Raw genomic sequence first — 17,955 nt, forward strand, 5'->3', positions numbered from 1 at the left:
GAATCGGACCCCCAAATCCGGTCATTTGTCGGACGTTGAACGATTGGATATAAGACGGCTGCAGGATTATTAGCGGCCACAACGTATAGAGCGACGAACGGGAATCGGACCCAAAATCCCACCGAATCTTCTGCCGGACTGGTGATTTTTCCACCGAATAAAATATTTTTGTATTCGGTGATGTACGTTGATCCAGTCCGTCGTAGTGTGACAGACCTATTACGCCTTGTGCTTTACGGCGAGACTCTGACTAAAGAGGAAGAAAGTCGAATGCTCGATATAATACAAAAATATACATCCTATATGCACAAGGCAAAAGGAACCTCTGATGAAAGTTAGCTACTGCTATATTCACATGTTAATTGCACTAATATTGAGTAAAATGTAATCATTATTGAGTTCCATTGGACTAACTTTCTTGCTCTGTTCCCTTTTAGGCTCAACATTAAGGAATTTTTAACTCTTTCCTATTTAGAGTGTACTGCTTTTAATCAATTAAATTGATTAATTCTATATTTGATTAAATCATTAAAAGAAAGTATTTCAGAAAGTCGATCCTATTACCATTTTGATTGTGTTTGTGTTATTTGGAATGAGTACAATCTGACAATATAATTGGATTTTATACGTCTAAACAACGATTAACTTTCATATTGAGGATGCTGTTGTTTTTTCCCGCTGACATGTCGGCAAATAAGGTTTTTTGAAGGTTAATGAAAGGGAACACAATCTGGCAAGAAATATTATACGCCATAGATAGTTAGTGTACCTCTAGATAAAAGGAAAGACATATTAGTAACAGAAATAAGAGCATTATTCCCCAAATAAGTTCATCAGGATTGTCAGTGAAATATTAAGTTCAAAATTCTTAAAGCAAATCCAATTTTGATGTTACATACCTCGATCAATGACAGTTTCGTGCTAACACTTAGCACTTTCTCAAATTGAATGACCAATCCCTGCACCTCAACGGCTGCTACCTGCTGGAGCTGACGTTGGTGGCGCCGTTGGTTTTAGGACTTGGTCATATATGTGCGGAAGAAAGTAGTTCCCTTCGTCTCTGTTGAGTGTTTTGGACCCCCTCTTCCTTATCCAAATGGCTTCTTTGATATATCTCTTCTTTCTGTTCTGTTCTCTGTCTTTGATTTCTGATTTGTCCCATCCAATAACATGATTTTCCTCAGAGACATGGTCAGTTATTGCTGATTTGTTATCCTCCCCTGTAATGGAGGCCTGTCTCTGTGAACGGGTAAAGGCTTTCTTGGATACTTCTTCAGCTTCTGTTCTGTGTTTTTTGAGTCTGATGCCGAAAAGTCTGGATGTAGGACTTGTCACAATTGAGGCAAGGAATTGTGTACACGCAGTCTGATGTTTGAGTAACTTCCCGTTTGTCTTTTGGATAGACCAAAAGATTTCTAAGGGTCTAATGTGGTTTGAAGGCGGTTCGGATGCCATGTTTGTTGAACACCCGCCGTACGCGTTGGGAGAGGCTCTTTAGCTTCTGCCACCTCCCAGGTTTTTGACTCAGTTTGTTTCTTGTCTTCTAGTTACTTTTTATTTGGCGTTTGCTTGAAGGCCCATTCGGGGTAGCCACATGCTTTGAGAGCTTCCTTTATTTTTTGAACTTCTTCCTTTTTGTCTTCCTCCTCTGTGATAACCTTGTCTTTCCTATCCATTAATGTTCTTATGACGCTGAGTTTATGCTGCAATGGGTGATGCGAATTGAAGTGCAAATGTTGGTCGGTTTGTGTCTTTTTCCGATAAACCAATAGTTTGATGGATCCATCTTGCTTTTTCACAATGAGTGTGTCGAGAAATGCGATTTGTTGGTCAGATTCCGTTTCGTATGTGAACTTGATGTTGCCGGCCTTATCAATTTGGTTGATATGCGCGGTTAGTTGCTCTGCCGAACCTTTCTTTACAATTTCGAGCACATCATCTACGTATCTCTTCCATAATCGGGGTTTGATATCAAGTGGAGCCGTTACTAAGGCTTCTTGCTCCATCCATTCCATATATAGGTTGGCAACTATAGGGCCGTCATCTTTGATTAACCGTTGCTTGATAACTCGAGCGACTTGCTAATGGGGCACAGTGTCATCGCCACGATATCTTCATGGCAGAAATCGCCATGGTAGATTGAATCCACCGCCACACATGGCCATTATACATATCGACCTGTTAAATATAATAGGCCGAAGGACATCTGACTAAGGCTACTGACAATAGCCCCGATTCGCTCGGTGACTCACCTCGCTGTGTGTCAGTCAAGCATGGTATGCCATAGGTCATATTCTTTTAGACAACCTTCACGATTGGCCTATACACTGCGCTATATAATTTGGCACATATAAATCAGAATTATTGCGGAATTATGGTCAGTTTTTTGACTCAAGACGCAAGCTACTGTCTCAAAGCGCAAGCTAACGACTATCATATCTGTTCAAAATATATATTCATGTGCAAGGAACCACATCTGGTTTCTTTATACGAAATCATTTACGGGAGATATTCATCATTTTCTAACCCGGTATCCGAAGATTTTTGTCTGATATCAAAATCGTGCATAGCAATTCACGTGTATCGATCCCGTGTATTCATTTTAGTGTCTCTGCTGCACCAAATAATTATTAGCCAGGCAATGTCGGTGTGTGGGGGTTATTGTAAACAAAGAGATGCCATCATGTGAAATAAAGTCTTCGCCGTCTTCAATCATGACCTTCTCGAGGTCATCTGCCAACTCTTTTGAATTAGTCACAAATTGGATTTGCTTTAAGAATTTTGAACTTAAGGGGGTACTACACCCCTGGCCAATTTTGAGCCTATTTTTGCATTTTTCTCAAATATTATACCGCATTGGTGACAAGCAAGATATGTATATTATTGGGGCAAGGACTACAACTACTGCACTGAAAATTCAGCAACTCAAGGCAAGTAGTTATTGATTTATTGATCAAATATTGTTTTCCCTCATTTTTGACTGTAATTTCACAACCGTTTTATGTGCTGAAATAAAATTTCCAGTGCAGTAGTTGTAGTCCTTATATACAAATCTTACTTGTCACCAATGCGCTATAATTTTTCAGAAAAATGCTAAAATAGGCATAAAATTGGGCAGGGGTGTAGTACCCCCTTAATAAGAGCATTATTATTTCTTACATATTATTTTAACGTTGTTTTTCTGTCATAGTATTTTGCTGTGGAAGGATATTTAGCCAACAACCTAGCCTTATATTAAAAAAAAAAGTCTTGCAAATATTTTCACATTGGATACAATATCTGATACTACATGCAGATATGGAAATGGTCATCAAACTTATCAACTCAGGTGATATCACCTACTCCCTTTTCCAGAAAAATACAGCACTAATTTTTTGAGATTAAAACAAATCTACTTCTGCCCAATGAAACACGTCTCACTCATTTAGTACTAAACTGGCACTAAAAGTTAAATTTCACTATTTGGCCTAAGTTATGAATTAAGGGCCCAAAACATGAATTTTAAGAGTATTTTGTGTTGAATAAACTGTTGAATGTATATGTATTCATATAAAATTACAAAACAATAATGCGCAAATCACAAATTATGTGTATGATTCTCTATTGTTCACTATGTTGCATTCATTCAGGACCATGGCAGTAGTAAAAATGTCTATCGGTCTGGAGCCACTTCAGAACTCTCAGTTTCGTTAATTTGACTCCTTTTTGTCACCGGTCAGGTATGTACGTGATGAAAAGTGAATCGTGCCAAAACAGATCAAAATAAAGGCATGCGAATAGATAGGGTGCCCTGTAATCTCAAATCACCTTTTTGAAGCAGCGCCCGCAGGCGATGCTTCCCTATTTAATTTCACCGAAATGACTTGCATACGATAGGTGATATGCCTCAACTTTTGTTGATACACCATTCAAAATACATACGATAATCGAGCTCAAATGAGATCGAAAATTGTAGGTTAAGTGCATGCACATTCTGTATTTTGTTATGAGTTTGTTTTGTATGGCAGTATATGACTGAGGAAGAGATTAAACATAGTTGGTCTTTTTAACAGTCATTTACCATGGGTTTGTTTTACATATGTCAGTAACTGACTGAGAAAGAGATTACATGAGAGTGAAACCCCATAATGCATTGCGAGTCAAGCATACTATCGACTGAGCAATAGCTGTTACGTCATCATTTTGATGTTGGTCGTCAGCATGGTCAGTTGATATAAAAGGTTTTTTTTATTGTACCATCTAATAGGACAGCGTTCCGCCCTCAGAATATATAGGCCTTTTGTGGCCTCACTTCACATTGTCACTCATCACCATTGGTAAGTATGATGTAGACGGTAGACACGAATAATGGGTTGGCGTATAGATGAGTTGACTTCTGACGTCAATGCCTGGCAGTATGCGCACGCATCATCACAATTTCCATTGTATTGTGCCTGGCAGTATGCGGGAGCACCATATTTTCAGGGCTCGTGTTTTTTACAACTCCCGCCACATCACAATAAGGCTATTGGACAGTGTAGTGGTTGCATGGGGTTCACTCAAACATATCGATATACCAGTCCATTGCCTTTGTTGATAAACATTGAGGTTCACTCAATATATAGCATAATGGTGTTGTGTAGTATTTTGTCTTGCTGCATTAGTGGATGGTATGTTTTCGTGCATGCTCACACATCAAATGATAAAACTAGTATTGGTTAAATTCTTTGTTAGACCGCTACGTTTCCCACGAGGGGTTTAAGGTTATAATGAGCCAAAATTTTTCCAATTGTTCAATTCTTCAATGAGAATAAAAAGGTGCATTTGACAAAATCAAGGAACTACTGACAAATCCACCCGTGCTTGCCTATGCCGATTTTTCGCAACCTTTCATCCTCCATACAGATGTGAGTGGCGATGGACTTGGCGCTGCACTCTATCAGAGGACCAACCACCTAGACCAATCACCTTTATTTGAGATGGACATTTTATTGTGAAAGGACCTATTATGTCATGTACAACCAATACAATAAAAAAAAAAAAATTCCACATAGCCCCCGAATGAAAAGTATTTTATTATCTTTGTAATCACTCAAAAAGCATTTTGTGTGAATTTTACATCCGAACTAGAGGCTCTTCAATTTGTATGGGCCTTTTTATATTACATGTAAAGTCTTTGGGGGTGACGATTAGAAATGGACGGCAATATTGAAAAACCCTCATTTTGGCCCATTTTGGACACTAAAATGACAATAAAAAAAAGAGTAGCACTTAGTTTTTACACACACAATGCTACCTGAGTGAGTACAAACATAATTAAATATATACATTTCATTCGGGGGCTATAGTAAAAACAAAAATGTCCTATACCTTAATGGTTATGGAACAAAGGTGCAATAGCATTTGCCAGCCGTGGATTGCGCAAGTCTGAGCGCACTTTACTATCCAGCACACAAACTTGAGTTTCTCGCTCTCAAGTGGGCTATCACTGATAAATTTCATGACTACCTCTACGGTAATACATTTGAAGTCCACACAGACGACAACCCTTTAACATGTTTAACCTACATCTTAACATTTGCCCGACTAGATGCCGTTGGTCATCGGTAGCTAGCGTCCCTGAGTTGCTACAACTTTAGCATCAACTACAAACCAGGAAAGCAGAATATAGATGCGGACGCCCTATCTCGCCTTCCAGCATCGTGGCCTCAACCCCCAGGCAATACAGATGAGGAAATTATACCTCCTGAGGCCTTCATCGCCATTTGCCAAGGGCACGGTGTGGATGAGGAGTATAATACACTACAGAGTGACTCTTCAGGTATGGTAGAGATTCTGGCCCACACTAACAGCATCACAGCCGCACAGAATGCCAGTATAGATCCACCACCTTGGCCAGGGTCGGATACTCTTCCAACGTTAACCATGGGTGATTGGAAGAGACTCCAAGAGGACGGATCCCGATATTGCTCGTGTAATCACCTTCAAACGGGGTAATGGTTTACCGGGCAAAAACGATAGGCGAAGGAGAGCAACACAGTACAACTCCTGCTACGTCAGTGGCCTCGTCTTACTTTTCATCTGGATGTCCTACATCGGCGAACTGTTCTCCAGGATGGCCAAGAGAATTTACAGCTTCTTCTACCAGCTTCTTTGCACCATCGAGCAATGTCTGGAATCCATGACCAGGTATGCCATTTGGGACGAGAGCGTAACTTGCAGCTTGTCCGTGAGCGTTTTTATTGGCCAGGAATGACCAAGGATATTGAGAACAAATTCCAATCATGTCGACGCTGCACAAGACCAGTGTTGGAATTAAGCATTTTTTATGCATAGCAAAATTTTGCTTTCATTACTTTTCTATTGAGCTCTATTGGTACATCACATACTTCAGCGTGTAAGTCTATGGCATAAAAGCGCTACTCAACTCTAAAATTGTGTAGCAAATTGATAAAATTGTGTAGCATTTTGCTACGCGATACCAGCTATATCCTACTCTGCACAAGACGAAAGGTACGTACCACCAGCTGCGTTTGCAACGGCCCCACTGCATCCTATATCAACCAGTGAACCAATGGAGTTAGTCAGTATTGACTTCCTCACCCTAGAACCATCGAAAGGAGGGATAGAAAACATCCTAGTAATTACAGACCATTTCACCAAATACTCCATCGCCGTCCCGACTCGGAATCAAACAGCCAAGACCACAGGCAAGGCCCTATTTAACAATTTCTTTGTCCATTGTGGCTTTCCTGCTCGTTTACACTCTGACCAGGGCAGGAACTTTGAGAGCAACCTCATAGCAAGCCTTTGCGATATCTGCGGCATCACTAAGAGTAGGACAAGTCCATATCATCCCCAAGGGAACGGCCAGTGTAAGCGATTCAACCGCACCTTACTAAATATGCTAGGAACACTCTCACCACCAGAAGTCCGACCGGAAGACATTTGTCAGTCCATTAGTGCACGCCTACAATGCTACCCGTCATGACACTTCCAACTTCTCGCCCTTCTTCCCCATGTTTGACAGACATCCACGTCTACCAATTGACATTTGCCTGGGATTGAAACCACCAGCTACGGGCTCCACTAAAACTGTCCGCACCCTTCACCGAAACATGTTACTTCCTTGTAATCATCTCCCTTTGGATGACCAGCCTCCTGCTTCATCATCAGAATCCCGGACTCGTCATATTTCATCAGAACCCTAAACTGCTCCGCCTTTACGTAGATCTTCACGTCTGCAGAAACACGGAGTAGTCGTCGTGAATGACAGCGATGATGATGACAGTACTATACTACATTCATGTCGCAAGAGCAACCCTGCAACAGCGACGACTAGCACGTTGAACGCCTTTGCAAAACCCTTTGTCCCAATTCCAAGGAATCGCCCTCAACCCACGAGAGCCAACGGCACAGAAGAGGCAACCAGGCCATCTTTCGCCGATCCACCAACTACCAAAACGTGGATGCAGTCAGCGGTCTCCTTCTTGTGGCCGAGCTACACCTCCACTATGGACAGCAAGACATTGATAGTGTAAACATTGGGTCGATGTTTCATGGAGGAGGGGAAAGTGTAGCGGGTTCAAAATATTTTTCCCTGCCATTATTTTTCACAATCATCTTACATGTGGCAATCTTAACCCATTTTCAAGTTCAAGAGTTTAATTGATTTTCCAGTAACCTCAACTTCATAATTCCCAAGCCTGGCCTCGGTGCCATAACACCACTAGCCATGGATGCCAGCTAACGCCCCATCCATTTTCTCTCCTTGCCACAGGTAAGATTTACATTTCTATTGTTTCATTTTAATGCATAATTATTATGAGTAATCATGATCTATAATGAAAATTATTAATTTAAACTTCAACACTACTTGTTTATTTCGCTTACCGGGAGCGCTTTCGAGGAACTTCCTCGTCATCAGCCGATGTTGTTAGCTCTGGTGTTTTCTTGGAAACGGCTAAGGACCAACCTGATCAGACATTACGTCACACCTTGGTCTCCCCGAAAGACAAGGTAGACAAGTTGAAACAGTCGGGAACAGTCTACAAAATTGCATGTGCTGATTGTCACACCACATACATCGGAGAGTCGGGCAGGAATCTAGAAAAAAGACTTGCAGAACATAAGTCGAAAGCGGCTGGCTCTAAATCGGCTGTACGAGAACATGTAAAAGCGAGCAAGAACACGCACCAAATAGACTGGGACAACGTACAAGTACTGGAGAAAGAAACAAAAGAATTTCCCAGGAGGGTCCTGGAACTGAGTTATCCAGATCAAGCAGCAGGGGCCTTCACTGAACCGAGACACAGGATTGGAACTAGATCCTGTGTGGGACAACCTGATCAAACCCAGCGGCACCAGGGGCAGGAAACCTCCGACTTCGGTGACGTCATCAAGTGTGATGTCACCTGATCAGGTTGATCCTTAGCCGTTTCCAAGAAAACATCAGAGCTAACAACATCGGCTGATGACGAGGAAGTTCCTCGAAAGCGCTCCCGGTAAGCGAAATAAACAAGTAGTGTTGAAGTTTAAATTAATAATTTTCATTGTTATTACCACTACGTATGAATTTGCAATTCTATATGATCTATAATGTTTAGATTTAGTGCTCTTTGACTATGAGCATGAAAAGGTATATAATTATATGATACTTGATGATTTGGTAGTTTCATAAACTTGTGTTTTTAGAAGTCAACAAATTCTTTGCTTCAATCCAAGTTGAAATTATGATAAAATTTTGTTTGCAATTAATTGCATGTTTTGTTTCCAAGTTTACTTAACAATAAGTTGTAGGTGATGAATTATTGTTTGGAAAATGTTAGTTTGTGAAGTAATTTAAAAGACTTAAAAGTCTTTTAAATAAGTCTTTTTATATTTATAATAATTGTGTTCTAGTTAATGTATTAATATTCAATGTATATAAGTATTGAAGGATAAGATTAACTAGTGTGAAATGCATCGAGTTAGTTCAGCTGACCACTTTGGCCAAGTGTCAGTTAGGTTCAATCTTAAGAGGAATTGATCTAAATGGACAAATTCTACTAAATGGACTACTATTGGTGTTGACCAATGTTATAATTGCTATATTAGCAATGGTCTGTTATTATTCTGAATGTGCAAAACAATACATTCTGATTTCTTTTATTTACTATGTTTATATTTTATGTTATCAACTATTTGAGCTCAATATTGTTCATTAGTAATCCTCGTGTTTTCTTGTCACCTCAAAACATTTAACGTTTTGCACTTTTGTTGTTTTTATCTTTTTATTAAACTCTTATTATTATTATTATCACAATCATTTCATAAATTTAGTATGTCAGTTATTTGTTCTGGTAAAGTCATGTTAGACATGTTAATTACAATTAAACATTCTGTGACAAGCTTGCATTGGGAAGTAGGCCCTATAGATATTATTAGTTAAGCCATAACACCAATAGCCATGGATGCCATGCCAGCTAACGCCCCCATCCATTCTATCTCCTTGCCACATATACCCACAGATAGATACCCCGAGCAACATCCCTACATCCCATCACATATACCCCAACGGAAATCCAGAGCATCACCCCTTCATCATGTACATCACTGAGCAAATAGCAAATAAAACGTTGATGTAAATTTACAACGAATCTACCCCATGTGTGTGTGTCTACTATTTCATTTTGTGATTTCGCACCGGTAACATTTATGTGGAATATTGCTACATGTATCTACTGAGCTCTACTGAAGATTACTTAAAACAGACCCTTGCTATCAGTAGCGTACCTACCTACCTACCTATCCTCTTCGGGCCTGTGGCCCATAAGGCTGCAAGTCTCCTCCTCCAGCTGTCCCTTTCTCTAACTACTGGCTTGGCTTCGCTTCATGACCTCCACCCTAATTTCTTCCTTTCTTTTTCCACTGTCCGCCTCCATGTTGTCTTAATGGCGACCAACTTTCCTTCTGCCTTCTGGAGCCCAGGAAAGTGCTGTCATGCAGTGGCTATTATCTTCCATCCTATAGCACATGGCCAATCCATTTCCACCTCCTTCTTTTTACTTCTTCACTTGTCCTGTTCATTTTGGTTTTCTTTAGTAAGTCATTGTTTGATATGACATACGGCCATCTAATCTTCAGTATTCTCCTGAGACATTTGAATTGAAAAGTGTCCAACTTCCTGTTATCACTATCATTGATCTTCCAAGTTTCGCAGCCGTATAATAATACTGACATTACCAGAGATCTGAACAGCTTCAGTTTGGTTCCTAAAGTGAGCTTGCTTGCATTCCAGATTTGTTTGAGCTTCATGAATGATCCCATTGCCTTGCAAATTCTGTTTCATGTCTTCTCCCCTCCTCCTTGGTTGCTGACATTTGCACCTAGGTATGTATACTTTTCTACCTAATTTAGTTGCTGGCCTGCTAAGACTATCCTGGTGTTGGATTTGCTGTTTATTCTAAGCACTTCAGTTTTCTTGGTATTCATTTTTAAACCAGTTCTTGCTGCAAATTCACTTAGCTTTGTTGCCTTATCCTGCATGTGTTGGATGGTAGAAGAGCTATATCATCCGCTAAGTCAAAATCCTCTAATTTTGTCATAAGTTTCCATCTGATTCCTGTGTTATTTCCCTCTGTTGCATGTTTCATAATCCAATCAACCACAATCAAGAAAATAAAGCCAAACATTACATCTCCTTGCTTCACACCGGTTTTCACCTTGAACCATTCTTACTCCTCCCCTTCATCTAATACTGCGCACTCGCTATCTTCATACAAGATCTGGACCATTCTTATTATCTTTGATGGAATTCCATAGCTAGCCATAATATTCCACAGGCTTTCCCGGTGTACAGAGTTGTCAAAGTCCACAAACGTAATGACGTAATGTATAAGGTTGACTGCCACTCCACAACTTGCTCAATAATATTCCGCAAAACAAAAATCCTGCTCCACTTGCACTGTACTTCTTCCACTTCTAAATCCAGCCTGTTCATCTCTCAACTTGTTGTCTACTCCATCTCTCAATAAGTACTCTTCCAAATACTTTACTTGGGACAGAAGTCAACGTAATGCCTCGCCAATTTCCACATTCTGTGAGATCTCCTTTCTTTGGTAACTTGACAATGAGCCCCTGCTTCCATGTTTTGGGTACTTCTTCTTTATCCCAGATTGTGTTAAAGAGGCCTGCAAGCTAGTCTACAGTTGTGTCTCTGTCTACTTTCAACAATTCAGCCGCAATTTCATCTTTGCCACCTGATTTTCCGTTTTTCAACTTTCTAATTGCTGCTCTAATTTCTGCTTTTGAGATGTGTTTATCACTTATGTCCTCGATTACCGTTACTTGTTCATTTTGATTTTAATCTGATGGTAGTCTGTTGGAGTTTGGTTGTATCAAATTTCCTTCTTGTCACTTTTGATTGTTGCTTTCTTTTCAACTTAATCTTGAGTTGATCGCTGTATATACCAGCTCCCCGCATGGCCCTTGTATCCTGTACAGATGTCCTGTGCTGTCTGCTTACCATTACCTGGTCAATTTGGTTCTTAGTTCTTCCATCTGGAGAAACCCACGTTTGCTTGTGTATCTGTCGATGAGGAAAAATTGTTCCAGTAATCACAAGGTTTTATAGATTACAAAAGTCGACAAGCCTCTCTCCATTGTCATTCCTGACTCCTAGTCCATGCTTTCCCATGATGCTTTCACAGCCTTCATTATCCTCTCCAACCTTAGCATTAAGGTCTCCCATCACAATAGGTAAGTCATGTTTGTGAATGCTATCTACAATTGCTTGCAGTTGGTCATAAAAATTGTCTTTATCCTCTTCATTTGTTTCATTGGTGGGTGCATATACTTGGAGGATTGAGAATTTCAAAAATTTCGAAAAGAATCTTGCATAAATGATCCTATCGTTTATTGGTTTCCATTCTATCAATGCCTGCTCTGCCTTCTTCCACATCATTATTGCAACACCGTGTTGATGTAAATTATCTTCTCTCCCAGAAAAAATTACACTTTCTCCTGTGTTCAACTTGACCTTTCCATGCCCTGTCCATCTACACTCACTTACTCCCAAGACATCAATGTTATATCTTTCCATCTCCTTTGCAAGCTGAGTTCCAATGGTGTATAGTGTTCTTACATTCCAACATCCTATGTTAGTGATTACTTTCGGCCCGGTTAACGACGTAGTCGGCCGCTGAACGTCCTTTCGGCTTTGATTCAGAAGCGTCATGCTGTCCACACACATGATTATCATCTTCTGGTATCTGGACCGTCGCCTCACCAATGCCATTTCCAGCGTTAGCTGTATTTATAGTTTCTTTGATTCTTGCAGTTTCCGTAACAATAGTTTCCGTAACAAACCGCAGTGGGTTTGTTTTCGGGGGTTTCCTTCCCTTAGCCATATCCTCGTTAGCCTAGAACCGCAAGGAACTAGTTTCCAGGGTGCACCAGCTTGGAGGTGACCGTGAGGTTGACTTGAGTGTTCTACGGTTCATCAGCAGACTACTATACTTTTCGCTTTTCACCCATACCGGTACTGTGCTAGCTGACCTCAACATCACTGGCTGTGATGCAAAGCGCTTGAGCACCCCTTACACCCGAAAAGTAGCGTAGCCAGCCTTTTAGTGTGTTTGCCTCTGTATATGCCACTACTTGATATCTACTGAAGATAACTTTAATCAGACACCTTGCTATCTACTGAAGATAACTTTTATCAGACACCTTGCTATCTGCTGAAGATAACGTTTAACAGACAGCTTACTATCTAATGACTTTAAACAGACCCTTGCTAGCTACTGAAGATAACATTTACCAGTCATCTTGCTATCTATGAAGACAACTTTAAACAGACCCTAAGCTACTGAAGTTAACTCTTAACAGACACGTCTACTGAAGATAACTTTAAACAGACCCTTGCTATCTACTGAATATAACTTTTAACAGACTCCTTGTTATCTACTGAAGATAACTTAAACAGACCTTTGCTATAAGCAGTGTAGCCAGCCTTTTAGGATGTGTGTGTGTGTATGTGTGTGTTGGGGGGGGGGGTCAACAAGCCAACATTTCCTCCCCATTTATCACTTTTCCATCCCATTTTTAGTCATCCCCCACCTCGCATCTCGCTACACCACTATTTGATATCTGCAGAAGATAACTTTAAACAGGCCCTTGCTATATATACTGAAGAAGAATACTTTTATCAGACACCTTTGTATCTACCGAGGATAACGTTTAACAAACATCCTACGATCTACTGAAGTTAACTTTAAACTGACCCTTGCTATCTACTGAAGGTAACTTTAAACATACAATGGCTATCTTCTGAAGATAACTTTAAACAGACCCTTGCTATCTACTAAAGATATGTTTAACATTCCTTGCCATACTGCAGATAACTTTAAACAGATTACTAAAGATAATGTTTAACAGATTCCTTGCTATCTACTGAAGATAACTTTAAACAGACCCTTGCTATCTACTGAAGATAACTTTAAACAGGCCTTTGCTATCTGCTGAAGATAACTTTAAACAGGCTTTGCTATCTACTAAAGATAAATTTTAACAGACACCAAACACGAAAGTGATATCAGGGAGCCCTTGCTATATATACTGAAGAAGAATACTTTTATCAGACACCTTTGTATCTACCGAGGATAACGTTTAACAAACATCCTACTATCTACTGAAATTAACTTTAAACTGACCCTTGCTATCTACTGAAGATAACTTTAAACATACAATGGCTATCTTCTGAAGATAACTTTAAACAGACCCTTGCTATCTACTAAAGATATGTTTAACATTCCTTGCCATACTGCAGATAACTTTAAACAGATTACTAAAGATAATGTTTAACAGATTCTTTGCTATCTACTGAAGATAACTTTAAACAGACCCTTGCTATCTACTGAAGATAACTTTAAACAGGCCTTTGCTATCTGCTGAAGATAACTTTAAACAGGCCTTTGCTATCTACTAAAGATAAATTTTAACAGACACCAAACACGAAAATGATAAAAGGGAGTTATATACACTTCCCTGGTGATAGGGTTGAAGTGCTGATCATGAGTGAGGGGAGGGGGCTTAGAGTTGTCTTGCTCAAGTTATATTTTGGGCAAAATTCTCAATTAAAAAAACCCCAAGATTTTATTAAAAATGAGCCAATCAGATTCATCACCAACATAATACATTTGCTAGGCACTGGCACAAAATAGGGATTTGCTTTCATTTTAAAAAGGCATTTTTTTGGTTCAAATTTTAAAAGGTACATATATCTAATGGCAAAACTAAACAGAAATCTTATCATATTGATTTTTAAAAAGCCATAATGTACCGTAAAATGGGGTAACTTCGGTTAGCGGGGTAACTTTGGTCGGTCAAATATATTTTTTTAAATGGTCATATTTTCGTACAGCAATATTTTTTTAGTCATATTTGGTGTCAATTTGTTAAGAAATATGTTTGGAAGAAATAATAGTCGCTCATGTGTAGTTTCCTTGAAATTTTCGAAAAAGCGGGATTTTTGACCAAAAATCAGCATTTTTTTACATTTTTTTCAGAAAAAAATAAAAATCGATATTTGTGAGCAAGGATGTGTGTTTGATTAATTTTGCAAGGTGTCAAATGTCACAAAAAACAACAACTTGCCCATATTCAGCGAAGATCAATTTTTTGATTTTTTTCCTTCATGGAATGTAATACTGTGACCAAAGTTGCCCCAAAGGCGGGGTAACTTTGGTCAGGTCATTTTGAACCCCTAGGGCACCCTTACAAAATTATTTAAAAATCTTTTTCAACTTCAAGGTGTAGAAGGGAACCCTAATGTCACAAAAAAGAGTTAATTAGAAATATAATTGGTTTTGTTTGGAAGCAGTGGTTTAAAAACTCTGAAAAGTGCCCAAAGTTAACCCATTTTACGGTACAATCTTATAATATGAAATTGGTACTTTTTTTTTTCAAACCTGATTTTTTAGCATAGCTAGTAATGTTTACACATGTCCCAACTTGCACCAAAATGGAATCGGCCAAATTTGTTGTCTTTTTAGGTCAACAGAGCAAAGTTTGACATAAAGTCATATTTTTTTTATTATGACCTTATGTCCACCGATATGTTAAATAGTTGAGCCAAAATAATAATGTCATAATAATTGCACACAACATTCCGCACTCAATGCGGTGCCCCTCTAAAAAAGAGGAATTTCAGTAAAGACGTAAAAAGTTGTAGATCATGTCAGCTTACAGGCACAGCAGTACTTTTGTTTTGATAAAGTAAAAGACAGATTTTGCATTTTTAATGAAGTTAGGAGTACCCAAGGTGGTAAGTCTAGTTGAATGATAAGTTCAAGATAATAATAATCGAAGTGTAGAGTATAAATCATTCGAAACAGAAACTTGTAATTTGGTGTTATTCATTTCATGTATTCTACAAACCGTTCAAACCCAAGGGAACGTCCAGACAGGGTCTAATTCTGCATAAAACCGGGCAACGTTATTTCTATAGATCTGCTGCGCATTCAAATTGCATTGTATTGCATCGTAATTTCATTTGTGTCTATGCTAATTATGTTTACACAACATGAACTCACGTGTTTTCAAGCAAATTCGCCGATAATAGGTGATCAAAAGCGATCGGAATGTTACAAAAGTACAGATCGCATTCAGCTTACTTCATATGAGATGATCTTTGGAAAAATACGGCATAATTTGTCTTGGTGTTTGCGGAATGCCATGCAGTAATATATTAATACGCTATGCGGCAATTCATGATTGACAACTAACAATCGGCGTGTCCTTCAGTATCCTCCACTGTCAATTTCTTATCCACTCACTAATCCTCACAAAAGCTTTGTGTTGATTACGTAATGTGTGGAGGCAAATTGCAATAAGTACAATGAAATAATGAGTAGGGCGGGCTCCGAGGCGGGTTTCTTCTTCATCTTACGTAACAGTAGGCCTATTGTTCTAAAAAAAACCCGGAAGCTTGTCGTTTGGAGCTCTAGCTGAAATACAGCAAGATAATGTAAGATAGTAAATGTAAACCTGTATTTTAGCTAGAGTATCTCGAGCTAGGAACGTCCATCATTAGCCTTTATGGAAGTCACCACTTGACTTCGATTATTCCGTGGTATCAAAAGCCACAAGTACTTGAGTACCATCACCCACGGTCAGCTGACATTATTTTAGCAGATTTAAAAATAAAAAATGAATCATGATATTATGATTTAAAAATAAATAAAAAATACAGGAATTAACTAGAGATTTATCATATGTAAAATAATAAACAAAGTCGTCATTTTAATAAATCATGACAAACTTATCAAATTAAAATCATGCTACTACCTACAGTACCATCTAAATAAATTTAAATTCATTCATGAATGATAAATAAATGAAAGTTACCTGAAGAAATTAACAAAAATAATAACATAAACAAATAATTTATTATATATATTAGCTGTACAAATAAACGAAAAGGCCTATAAAAAGAAAAAGATAAAGAAAAAATCTGAAATGAATTCAGTGTAGGCCTACTTTTTAATTGTATTTTTACAAATTTAAAAATAAGATAGTGATATATCACTATCTTATTTTTAAATTAATATATTAAATAATAAATAGTAATAATAATATTAGGTCTAGTAATAATAATAAATAATAATAATAATAAAATAATGATTAATATTTATAATAATAATTTAATAATATAATAGTATTAAATAAAAATAACATAATATAAATAAATAATAAATAATAATAAATAGTAGTAATATAATATTTAAAAATAATATTGATTACAAAAAAACATAAAAAAAACCAATCATCCCATTCATTTATGGCCATGTTTTTTAACCTGGGATCCAATTGTGTTACATGTGTATTTTCAAGAAATTTAGCTCCTTTTACAGTTGAACCAATATAGCTAAGAAAGTTTACATCTGAAGTATATAAAAGTATACATATTCTGAAAGGTTATTGTATAAGGATTGTAAAAACAATATGTTACATCAAATATACAGGGTGGCCTAAACAATATACAGGGTGTAACAAACTAAAAGTCAGTGAAAGTTATGGTCTACTAATTTCCCTCTACAGTACATATCAAGCACTTACATGATACATGAATGTGTTCATGATGTAGCTTAGCCCAATACCCACCAACACATACCAAAATTAATTTCGTTTATCAATATTCGGTCATGCATACAGGGTAGTCAAAAATATGGGTTTTTTTGTGTGTTTTTGTTATTGATGTTTAAAATTAGCTAGAAAGAGGTAAATTTTGACTAAATATTTAGCATAATTTGACATCTATGTATCATTGCCAAACAAGCATCACCTAATTACACATTTTTCATACTAATTATACATATACAGGGTGGCTCAAACGTTAAATTTTTATATCTCCATATACTGCAATCTTTTCAGAGATAGATACATTGATGGTGAATGACTAATGCAGTTATTATTAATATTCATGTTATTTTACCAACATATTTTTGCCTTGCACACTAGTATAGTGGTATAAAAGTTACAGGGTGGCATAAAATTAAATAAACATGTTCAAAAGTTGCACTTATGGCAAAACACATGTCACATGGACCTCTAAAAATGTGTTTGAGTATTAAAGTGATGCTGATGGTATTCCTATTTCTAACATAACATAGCCTACATGTGTAGCTACTGTCATTCAGAGCTTTGGTGATGTTGCATGTAAAATTTGACTTCATGCTAAAAAATTATCACTTAAAAATAGGATTTGAATGATCTGTAGGTTAAATGCATGTTCGAACATGGTTTCATCGCTACAAGAAAATATGCTTCTTGACCACCCTGTATGTGTTTTTGTAATTGTTTTAATATATATTAATTTACATTTTTTAATGCCTACACATCTTCAGCTACATAGACTGTACTATGATTATCCAGCATTTAGATACTAGACAGGAGGAGGATAAATAAAACCTTTTTCATGTTTCATTTCCACCCTGT

At 37.9% G+C, this 17,955-nt stretch overlaps 2 protein-coding genes across 2 annotated transcripts; both read right to left on the reverse strand.

Annotated features, from left to right (window-relative positions):
* Positions 1-1,547: 1,547 nt before the first annotated feature.
* Positions 1,548-2,015, reverse strand: LOC140160186 (uncharacterized). Its single transcript, XM_072183464.1, has one exon. The coding sequence runs from the start codon at positions 2,013-2,015 to the stop codon at positions 1,548-1,550; it is 468 nt and encodes a 155-aa protein (XP_072039565.1).
* Positions 2,016-11,587: 9,572 nt separating this feature from the next.
* On the reverse strand, positions 11,588-12,196 carry LOC140160187 (craniofacial development protein 2-like). Its single transcript, XM_072183465.1, has one exon. The coding sequence runs from the start codon at positions 12,194-12,196 to the stop codon at positions 11,588-11,590; it is 609 nt and encodes a 202-aa protein (XP_072039566.1).
* Positions 12,197-17,955: the final 5,759 nt, after the last annotated feature.

This window comes from Amphiura filiformis, chromosome 9 (assembly GCF_039555335.1).
Source record: "Amphiura filiformis chromosome 9, Afil_fr2py, whole genome shotgun sequence".
Taxonomy (NCBI): Eukaryota; Metazoa; Echinodermata; class Ophiuroidea; order Amphilepidida; family Amphiuridae; genus Amphiura; species Amphiura filiformis.